The 11,979-nt window shown below is 39.1% G+C and overlaps 1 protein-coding gene across 4 annotated transcripts in view; it reads left to right on the forward strand.

Annotated features, from left to right (window-relative positions):
• clcn3 (chloride channel 3) overlaps positions 1-9,621 on the forward strand; it is a 42,954-nt gene extending 33,333 nt beyond the window's left edge. For 2 of the 4 annotated variants that reach the window (XM_083993270.1, XM_083993267.1), the window contains 3 exons: positions 101-317; positions 1,719-1,794; positions 7,420-9,621. In XM_083993270.1, coding sequence (XP_083849396.1) covers positions 101-317; positions 1,719-1,794; positions 7,420-7,644 — 518 coding nt within the window. In that variant the 3' untranslated portion in view covers positions 7,645-9,621. Of the gene's footprint in view, positions 1-100; positions 318-1,718; positions 1,795-3,546; positions 3,577-7,419 lie in introns of those variants that run through there. The other 2 variants (XM_083993269.1, XM_083993268.1) reach the window with 2 other exon arrangements.
• The last annotated feature ends 2,358 nt before the right edge of the window (positions 9,622-11,979 follow it).

The raw sequence follows: 11,979 nt of genomic DNA on the forward strand, positions 1-11,979 counted from the left end.
ACTAATACTAATGATTAAAAATAAATAAATAAATCCACTCTGGATATACGTATATCCCTGACCGGCGTCTTATTTGTCTCCTTGTCCCCGTCTCCTGTAGAAAACGCCCGTCGTAAGCAGGAGGGCATCATGTTGAACTCCAGGGTTTACTTCACGCAGCACGCGCCCACGCTGCCGGCCGACAGCCCGCGGCCCCTCAAGCTCCGCTCCATCCTGGACATGAGCCCCTTCACCGTCACCGACCACACGCCCATGGAGATCGTGGTGGACATCTTCAGGAAGCTCGGGCTGCGCCAGTGCCTCGTCACTCACAACGGGTAAGTAGGAAACCAGGAGCGTGGGAATTAAAAAGACGGCGAGCCAGAGAGGAGAAGAAAAAAAAAGAAAAAAAAGAGGGTGAATCCTCCTTCGTCTTTTTTTTTTTCTCTTGTTTTGTGGCGTCGTTGCCGTCGACACACATGGCACAGACACATGTACACACTGCGCTGGTGTTGCATGGGCTCAGATCTCTGGATCTACTGTGTGATGATGATGATGATGATGTGCATGGCCTGGCCTAACGATACGCTGCGCTGCCACTGTCCTCCTCCTCCTCCTCCTCCTCTTCCTCCTCCTGAGCAATAATAACATACGTCTCCTCTCTAGAGGAGACCGAGCTGCTGAAACTAACGGCAACCACATAACAAAGGTGTCACGTCAGGAGAAGAGCAGTCGTTGGAGGGATTCCCCCGTTTTAATTCACAACAGCGTCAGGCTTTGTTTATTATTTAACATACAATTAGTGGAAATACATGACAGATATCTTGTGATCAGTTTGATGATCTCTGTCAGGCGGTCGGTCCAGTATTTTTTTTTATTTTTTTTTATCTTTCTTGTTTTGAACAGACTTGTGTTTTTCAGAGAGCCACCTGCTGGTGAGATGTAGGAATTACAGGAGAGTTTTTTTTATTAGAGATCAGCTGTTACTGCGGTTTGGTTTTATTTAAATCTAGTTTTGAATTATATCTTAAAAGAAAAGCTGATGTTTTTCTGATTTATAATCAAAACAAAAAAGACATTTGAAAAATTAACATTAGTTTCTCCCCCAGTTTTGAATCTATTTTCTTTATTTCAGGCTAAGTTATTACTCAAATCAGACCCTAATGCAAATTTTTCTCCAACAGTGACTTAGTTGGGGACTGTTTTAGATTAAAATACATTTGGTTCCTCAGTGAGAATTGATCACAAAACATGGGATCGTCTTGAAATAAAATAAATGCACAGTGCAGGAAAGGTGTTTATAATGATGATGATGATCGATTTAAACAGAGCTCTATGATAAACAATAATAAGTCTCAGTATGGATCTGAGGTCAGAAATTAAAGAAGTGATTGATTTTGGTCTTTTCATTTAATTTGTTGATATCTAGAAAAATATAGAACGTCTTCATTTTGTTTAGACGTTTGATTCTTTAATATTATTAAGAAGCTTTAATGTTTTAGTTTTGTTGTTTTGTGTTGATTGAATTGTGTAATCTTGAGCTCTATTGTTTTAGTTAACACTGAGTTACCTGTTTGATATTTTAAGTTTACACCCTGTTGTGTATGTTTTGTGTTGCCGCTGTTTGTTCTCTCTCTGTTTCTCCTTGTTTGTTGTTGTTTTTTGTTTTTTTTCTTTGTTTGTTTGTTTGTTGTTTTTGTTTTTTGGGCAGTTTACCGAGTAACGGGTGTGTGTTTCAGGATTGTGTTGGGCATCATCACAAAGAAGAATATATTAGAGCATCTGGAGGAGCTCAAGCAGCACACGGAGCCCCTGGTGACTAAGCCCCACCCCACACATGTAACCCCTCCCACTCTTTCACACCTGTCTCTCTAGGCTCCGCCTCTTAGGAGGGATGCATGAAACTTGGTGTGAAAAGGCTGTTGACAGTTCCCGGCTGTAAAACAAACACAAAGCTCCCTGTTCCCTTTCTTTCTGACTGTTTGCACTCTGTTGGTCGTGGGTTGGTTGGTTGGTTGGTTGGTTGGTTGGTTGGTTTGGTTGGTGTGGATGGATTCACCTCTAATGAAGTCGTTCATCGTAGATAAAACATCTGCACAGAGTCGTTCACCCACCTCCATCTTCACCGCTGCTGCTGCTGCTGCTGCTACCGCTGCTGCACATTAAGAGACATCGTGTAGAAAAAAAAGCTCCTCTATGGTTTTTCATGGGTCCTGTAACGTTGGACCTCAAAGGGAACTGTCACACACATCACTGCAGAGCTCCTTTCAGACATGTGCGTCGTTGTGTAAACATGCCGGCAGAGATTTCCATAACATTAATAAGAAGGATAGAGTATCTTAAATAAGCCCATAGAGATTTAAAATGAGTGTCTTTAATGCTTTTTAGGATCACTGCAATAATTCCTCATTTAGGTTTCAACCAATGAAGGATTCAAATTAACCTTGAAGCTGAACTTTTAAGCCAAATTTGGTGAAAAGACGTAAAGCATTAAAAAAGCAAATGATTTAATCCAAACAGTTTAGTTGGAAAAAAAACTTAACATGGGGAAAAACTGTAGAAACACTGGTCTAAAAAAATGTGTATTTTTTACACGGAAGAAAGTAAAAAAAGAAGAAAAAAGAATATTAATATAATAATTCTGTGAGCAAATAGATTATAAAACAGTCTTCATTTTTTGACATCTGTTGTGACTTTTAATGTGAAATGTTGAGGTTGTGAAATTAAGTTAAGTAATAATGACGCAGCAAAAGCCTGGCCATCAAAGCTGTGTCAAAAAATACATTTTGTTTCTATCAGTTTTGTTATATATTAACTTTAATATGTAACAAAACCAGGCACGTGTTCACAGGAAGCACCACAGCTCATACTGTAGAAAATCAGTCACATTTTTTTAGATATTTTTCACAATCAAATCACGCACACCCACTAATTTACATTTTTCATGGTTTATTTACAGCCTTAAAAAGAGTTTTTTATTACATATTTTAATCCTAAATCAAAACGAACAGACTCAAACACACGCAAGAGTGCAAGAGTGACACCTGGTAAATAACAAAACGCAAATCAAGATCAATCTGAAGTGATATATATTTACAGCTTTTAAAAAAGAGTGATTTACACCCAGAGCTTTTTAAAAACGTTGCGTGAAGATCGTGTGACGCCACAGATTAAACTCAGGTGGAAGAAGCCCATGCTTGAGACATGCAAGTCACATGTCTGAAACGAGCTCCGTCGCTCCCTCAGTGGCGCTGTCGCTCTGCTCATGACACGTTAACGTACCGTCATGCATCTCTAGAGTTTAGCTGTCCTCAGATCAGATTTCACATGTAAACACCAGACACACGTAGCCGTAGCCGTAGCTCCTCATCCTCAGCATGTCTTCCCGTCATGTACCCATGATGCCTTGCTTTTGTCTGTTGGTCATTTCATTTTGAAAACATTCACCCGCCCCCAGTTTGTTTCTGTCTTCATTAACGACTGCTTTTTGTTTTTTGTTTTTTTTTGTTTTTTAAACCCCCCCTCCCCTCTTCTCAACCGCACCGTTTCGCACCTGGGTCTCCACAGATTGACGACATCTGACCCGTCGCCTTAACAACCACTTGGCGAGTAGCTAGCCGCCTTGGGAAAGCGGATCACTGTTGTTTTCATGTTTTTTTTATTTTAAAGGGTGGAATATATTGTCATTAAAGGGGAGGGAGATCCTCTGTAGTGATACGATTCATTCCCATAATCCCCCTCATCCTGTAGTTGTAGTTGTAGTTGTAGTGAGCGCTGTGGTGGCGTGACGTGACGTTGTTGTGTTGACTGGTCGTAGCCCAGTCAATGACGTAGTTACTAACCCCCCCGCGGTGTTTCCTCTGAGGCCACTGAGTCCTGTCAGATCACAGATAACAAAACAAAGAGGAAACCACGAGGTCAATCTCTGCTTCATCAATAATTCAACTCTTTTCAGGCACCTTTTATATTTAGATAAATCAAAATGGCCGCTCTAAAACCTGCGTACAGTTGTTGGTTTTAGAGCTTCCTCACTTCCTGTTTGTAATCAAACAACATCGGATCAGATCTGACGAATTCAGACCTGTACTTTATCATAATAGGACAGATCTGAGTTGATACTTGTAATGCAACAGTCAGGCTTTGCTCCTTTGCTGCCTGTGTTATTTCCACCATTTTTATATTATATTATTTTCAGTTTTTATGGCTGTTGCTGAGCTTATTTTCAAAAATAATTTCAAAATATTTCTTTCTCATTATTATTTTTTTCCCGTTGACCTTTGATAACCATAATAACGAGATGTTTTAATGTTACAACGCGGTGAACTCTGGGTTAGGACCCACAGAAACCAACTCAACACTGCCACTCTCCCTCAGGAAGGATTTAGTATTTAAAGTGTGTCCAAGTCCAAGAGTGATAAATAGTATTGATTTGACAGTTTGTATGAATTATACTCAACCTTTATTCCCACACTGTACAGCCGACCCATGACACGATCAATAATTTATTATGTATTCTTCTATGTTATATCATGTTCTACCGACAGAAATTAGCTTGGACACACTTTAGTTATTCGTCTATTCGTCGTTACTGAGTCATTGAAATGTAGGAAAGATTCAGCTTTTGCAGCTTCAGCCTCTACGACCTCTACGAGTAGTTTCACTGCACTGTCCTCACTCAGCTTTATTGTCCAACTCTTTAACACAAAAGACTGTTTATTTGTTAGTTGTAGTAGCAGGGCTAAAAAAAAAATGCAAATATAGAAATATAAAAACGATATATAAAAAACAAGCAAAAAGAGAGAGAGACATTCTGTATAGTTATGTGTATTGTATTGGTGTATGAGAGTCTGCAACACTTTATTTGTTGTAGTTTATAACTAGATAACAATCAAAACTTAAAAAAAAAAACTCTCTCAACTTTCCAGTGAGTGAATCTGTAGTGGACGCTGCTGACTCAGAGGAAACACCGACTTCACTTCCTCTGACGCCCTGCGATCTGGACCGGGCGTCCCAAGTGTCACAGCGTCTCTTGGGAAACTTGTGTCTGATCCATCGTGTGACGTCTCACCAGTGTTTCATGCTCCTCCTCCTCCTCCTCCTCCTCCTCCTCCTCCTGCTGCTGTAGCTCCAGTCCCTCCGCCACCACAGCTCCTCTCAGACCTCGGTCCAAAATGTTTCAATCAGCAGCTCAGTCTCTGAAACCAAAACAAAAAGCTTTTGGACCCAGCTCTGCTTCTCCTGTAGCTCTCTTGAAAAAAACCTTCTTCTGCTCACACTTCACTTATTTTCAGCTGTTTTCAAGTCTTCAGGTGCTTCTCTCTCAGACCTTCAGTCATCACACCTCAGTGCCAGAGCAGCAGAGTCAGATCTCGTGTTGAAGCAGCTGTGAAATCAAAACCTTTTTTAAGAATTAGCCGAGTCTGGTCTGTGCTCTTTGGTTCAGCTGAAACAAAACAAGACTGACTGAATATTCACAAACATGTCGAGAGTCATGACTTGGTAGAAAAAGAAGAAAAAAAAAGGTAAAAATGTTAAAATTGAAGTAGGAGAAGAAGAGAGGATGATGAGGAGGAAACAGTTCAGTCACAGATTGTCCCGTAGCAGCGCCCTCTGCTGGTGTCACACTGCAAAAACACGATAGATAGATAGATAGATAGATAGATAGATAGATAGATAGATAGATAGATAGATAGATGACCAGAGATGAACTGAGCTGAAAAACAAAACTTAGTTGTCAGACAGAGACGGGGACATGTCTCCTCATCCTCCTCCCCTTCTTCTTCTTCTTTCTCTCCTCCTCCTCCTCCTCCTCCTCAGAGGCTTTAACTCTTCTCCTCGTCCTCTCCTCTCTGCAGTACGATCCAGTTTGTTCTTCCTCTCAGACTGAAAACATAAAACCAAACCTGGGACCTGCTCCCATCTCTTAGTTCTCCTCCTCTTCCTCCTCACCTGCTGCTGACTTTTGCTTCCTCAGGGACTCATGTTTTTGTTGGCTCATTGATTTTTATTTTTTTCCCCCCCTAATTCATAACTATTATACGACGGAGTATTAGGGCCACATTGAGAAAAACATTTTCACACACTTAAAGAATTAAGTCATAGTTTTATGAGAATAAAGTCATAATATTTGAACCTGTTGTTTTAGAGGAGGTAAGTTGTTGTTGGAGCAGTGGAGCACTTTGTTGTACTTTCACAAACAACAAGATACTTAATCTTTTGGCACATCAGCACCTCATTGTTAACAGTATCAAGACTTTTAAAAGAATATGCAATAAATGCATCTATTCCACAGAAAGAACCAGACGGATTCTGAGGAAATCGCTGCTTTTTTCTCATAAAATTGCCACTTTATTCTCGTTATATTATGACTTTTTTCTTGTAACATTATGACTTTTTCCTCATAAAACTATGACTTTATTATTATGACTTTATTATTATGACTTTATTCTCATAAAACTATGACTTTGTTCTCGTAAAAATATGACATTATTCTCATAAAACTATGACTTTATTCTCGTAGAACTATGACTTTATTCTCGTTATATTATGACTTTATTATCATTATATTATGACTTTATTATTATGACTTTATTCTCATAAAACTATGACTTTATTCTCGTTATATTATGACTTTATTATCATTATATTATGACTTTATTATTATGACTTTATTCTCGTTATATTATGACTTTATTATCATTATATTATGACTTTATTATTATGACTTTATTCTCATAAAACTATGACTTTATTCTCGTTATATTATGACTTTTTTCTTGTAACATTATGACTTTATTCTCATAAAACTATGACTTTATTCTCGTTATATTATGACTTTATTATCATTATATTATGACTTTATTATCATTATATTATGACTTTATTATCATAAAACTATGACTTTATTCTCGTTATATTATGACTTTATTATCATTATATTATGACTTTATTATCATTATATTATGACTTTATTATCATTATATTATGACTTTATTCTCATAAAACTATGACTTTATTCTCGTTATATTATGACTTCATTCTCATAAAACTATGACTTTATTCTCGTTATATTATGACTTTATTATCATTATATTATGACTTTATTATCATTATATTATGACTTTATTCTCATAAAACTATGACTTTATTCTCGTTATATTATTACTTCATTCTCGTAGAACTATGACTTTATTCTCGATGTCTGTGGAAAAAAAGTTTTTCTCACTGTGGCCCTAACACTCTGTCGTCATATTAAACCTAAAATGGATCAAATTCAAATCTTGTGCTCCTCTCCGATCGCCAACAAAAACATGATGTTGTTTTCTCTCCCTCACCACAGAAACACCAGCGTCTCCTCACTCTTCTAACCCTCTTTTCTTCTCCTTCTCCCTCTTCTCTCTCTCCTCCTCCTCCTCCTCCTCTCTTTGTCTCCCCCTGCAGGCGGCTTCTTGGTATTATCACAAAAAAAGACATCCTCCGTCACATGGCTCAAATGGCAGACCTAGATCCCGAGTCCATCATGTTCAACTGATCCGCTCCTTCCAGGACGGCTGGGGACGAGGAGGAGGAGGAGGAGGAGGAGGAGGAGGAGGAGGAGACAGTGATGAAGAGGAGGAGGTGGTGGAGGTGGAGGAGGAGGAGGTGCGGCTCCTGGACGACCTCTGACCTCTGACCCCCGTTGGATCCTGTTGTTTTTCTGTTTAGTTTCCAGCTTCGTAGCCCCTGAACCTCACACCACCGATGGATCGATGGACTGAAACCATGACGACGACCACGACGACGGCGGCCACGACGACGACGACGATAACGACGGGCCGAGAGCGAGGAGACAACAAGACCAGACTCTGATGTTGTTGTTGCTGTTGTTGTTGTTGTTGTTATTATTATTATTATTATTATCACTATTCAGGCTGCTGAGGACACAAGGAGGTGACGGGCTGAAGACACACACACACACACACACACACACACACACACACACACACACACACACACACACACACACACACAAGGAATGCACTTTTTACACACACACTCACAAGAAAACAACACTTCTGCACCTGCATGCATGCTGTCTCTGCACACACACACACACACAAAGGTCAGAATGAACCGCTGATGATGGGATGCGATGAGGGACCTTGAAACCTGCGGGAAAAAACAAACACACGCACGCAAACACACACACAGGTACACACACACACACACACGCTTACACGCACGCACACACACCTGTCCGTCCTCCAGAAGATGCATCGTTTACCTGTGAACTAAAAGTGTGTGTGTGCGTGTGTGTGTCTCCACTACATTCCAGCCAGGTTACCATGGGAACTGAGAGGACGTTCGGTCTAAATGAGACGGCTTTAACAAGCACGAGTGTGTGTTGTGTGTGTGTGTGTGTGTGTGTGTGAGAGAGACAGAGGTGTGAACTGTATTTCAAGAACAAAACTGTTTTCAGAAGGAAAAAAAGTGAAACAGTGACGACAGATGTGTGTGTGTGTGTGTGTGTGTGTCCATCATTTCTGAGCCAGCTTGAGCTGTGTGTGTGTGTGTGTGTGTGTGTGTGTGCGAGTGTGTGAACGTCCTGTCCATTCAAAGTGAAGGCGGGCTGAGTGTTTACGTAAAGAAAGAGAGAGAGAGGAGAAACAAAAGAGGAGGAAAGAAAAAAAAAACACGTTTCCTTTTTCATCTCAAACTATTACTCTTGTTACGACTTTTAAACGATCAATCTCGCTATAATCGATGATCTTTTTACGGCTTGAAGCAAAAACAAAACTGGAAATCTGCACTTGTTTTAGGAGAATCTGTTGAAAGACGGAGCGACGACTCTTCTTTTCTTTCTTTTCTTTTCTTCTGTTTGCTCTTTGCGAAATAACATCTTGTATTTTCAAAAACATAAATCATGAATATAATTTATCCCTCACTACAAAGTGAAAGCTTCTCTCAAAGCACCGATTTTTTTTTTTTTTCAACTCCTGAATCTTCACACAACAAAGGTTTTCACTTCAACAAAAACACTAAAATAAAAATAAAAAAACATTTCGTAATGTAAAGAGAAAAGTTTTGTCTCTCCGGCTCGTTGTCCACATCTCACTTTGTTTAAATAGTATTTGGTAACAGTTGTGTTGACTTCACATCAAAGTGTGACAGACAGGTGGAAATTCAACAGATATCTAAATAAAAGTTGATATTTAACTTTAAGAAACAGGAAATCAAACAAAACCAGGAATTCAATTTACACTTTTACACAGTTTTAAATCTACTTTTAGTCTTTTTTTCCCCTATTAATTAATCCAATCTAAATCTAACTCAACGTGACATATTAAACCAAAAATATTAACATTTCAATCAAACTAAAACTAACAAACCTTTAAATTTTAGAAGCTGGAACATTTGCTGCTTTAAAAATACTTGAATAATGAATCCTTTAACAGTTTCAGCATAAAAAAATAATAATAATTTGACCTACGAACCTGAACGTGACACAGATGTAGGTTAAACACGATTGTCCATAAGTTCTCACAACTATCACAAGGTCATATAAGCATTATGTGAATTTTAGTTTAATGAAATATAATTGATAAACTAATAATCTCCACTAACATGTTTCTTTGTGTTAGATTTTTGCTTTTTCACCACATGGACTTTGTGGAGATTTGTTTTATCAGCTGCTCGTTCAAAGGTCAAGAACAAACCAGCGAGCTAAAAAAAATAAATAAATAACTGGTTCATTTCCTGTGAGATCAAACACAAACATCTGGCTGCCTCTGCTTTTTTTTTTTTTCCAATGTTATTTGATTTTTCTTACAGCAGGTTGTGCGCTCAGTCTCGCTTGTCCGATCTCGCTTTGTCTGCCAAGTGCCTGGCAAAATAAAAACATAATAAATAAATAACTAAAAAAAACAAAACAAAAAAAGGTCTTTGGGCCTTTCACACCTGAGAAGAAACACCTGCTTCCTCCCACCGACATCCCCACTGTGTCCTCAGAGCATGTTTGATCCTTTTCCACTAAAAACAATGAAGGGAAATGAAGCGATGAGCAGACGGCAGCACCTTAACCTGTAGAGTGACGGCAGAAGAGTGTGTGTGTGTGTGTGTGTGTGTGTGTGTGTTTGAGAGAGAGTGAGAGTGTGTGTGTGTGTGTGTGAGGAAGGTGGGATTCATCCTGTGTACGTCTTTCTGTTGCTGTGGGTCGACAGGGAGCAGAGCATCGTCTTTGTTAAACCAGTGGTTGTTGCCTAACATTGTGTTTCATACTGATCTCGATGTTTTCTCCTTTTTTTTTTTTTGGTTTTTTGTTTTCTTTTTTTGTTTCCTTTTTTTTAATTTATGGGTAGTGTCGATAGAGTTGTGCATTATTATGAAGAATTTTATGTATGATTGTTTGATTGTACATTTAAAACAAAATATGTAAAGATTAAAATTTTGTTTTAAATTAAAAAGACAAAAAGATTCAAGTTGCACACGGTTCGTCTCGTCTCGCTCCTTCTTTTTATAACCTGCGTGTTGTGTTTTCAGCTTTGGGGCCAATAATCACAGGTTTCTGTCCAACTTCGGATAAAAAAAATTACCAAAAAAATTTCCGGCATTTTGTTTTTAAATTAGTATTTATAATGTTATTCCAGCTAGTGTTGGACAGCAGGACTGACAGGGCGCTGGTGAAAAGATATTAGAGGCTTTTTGCCCTTTTTCTGGTTATTTTCATTCATTTTCTTAACATTTCCAAGAGTTTACACTTGAATAAGAAAAGTTATTATTGTACAACTTTAAAATTCTTCACACCACATCTGTCACAAGTAGGAACTTCATCAGATTCATTGATGATTGGAGAAAAAAAGACACAAGGGACCAAACTTTGGAAACTTTTTTCTTATTTTTTTGTTTTTTGTACACAGCACTTCCATTTATTCCACTACAAAAAGAGGCATCTCAAGAGCACCAGTAAAAGAACAGAGTCCAGTTGAACTCCATCGCCGCCACAGACCGGACCGTTAGCCAAGCAAAGAAGCGAAAACGAGTTCCTTTTTTTTTCTTTTCTTTTAGTCCCAGAGAGAAAGACGTCGAAACGTCTCCATCCGTCGCTGTCCAACTCTCAACATGCAGCAGAAATGCAACCAACCATACACTAAAGTAAAGCCTCTGCAGGAGCAAGACGACGTCCAATTTTATTTTATTTTTTTTAGAAAAACTGTAACAGCACATCATGAGGGAGGAGGAGGAGGAGAAGGAGAAGAAGCTCCTCCTCCACCGAGGCGAGAAGACGAGACTTTTTTCCTAAAAACTACTGAAGCTAAGCCAGGAAACAGAAAAATCACACCACGATGGATAAAGAGTATAATAATAATACTTTTTTAAAAACATTTCAAAGGAAACATAATCCGTGTGTGTCAGGGAACAGACGCTACACTCAAGGTTTCCCTGGCGATTACATATCATCGTTTATAGAAATACAGTCGGCCGTGTTACAATCATGGAACTGGGACCAACCTCGTGTTGTGTGTTTTTAAGTCCAGCATGCATCTGTTAACGCGGAGCGCACGTGGCGACAGCAGCCGGATGTGACGACGTGACGTTTAGTTGTCGAGCAAGATGATGAAGGAAGCTGAGCTGTCGTGGTTTAAAGGGATAGTTCAACATTTTTGGCAAATTGGCCCATTGCCATAATCCCTATAGTCATAGCAGTAGGTTTGTTACCTTTAATTGTTGGTGCAAGCTGTTTTTAGAACGGCGGAGCAGAGTCGTGAGCTGCTCAGAGCTACGCTACGGAGGCTCATGGGATTTCTTGGTTTCCCTCATCAAACTCATCAAATACACAATCCAACAACTCCAAAACGCTCTGGTGGACAAGTTGTGACCTGCACATTCACCACGGTATGAGATAATAACAGAACGTTACAAGACAAGAGTTGTTTTAGAGGTAAATTCATGCAAAACCGCTGATGTACGTTGCCTTCAGGGACAGTTTTTCAGCAAACAGTCTCTGCATTTACCTCTAAAACA

This window comes from Trachurus trachurus (assembly GCF_905171665.1).
Source record: "Trachurus trachurus genome assembly, chromosome: 18".
Classification (NCBI taxonomy): Eukaryota; Metazoa; Chordata; class Actinopteri; order Carangiformes; family Carangidae; genus Trachurus; species Trachurus trachurus.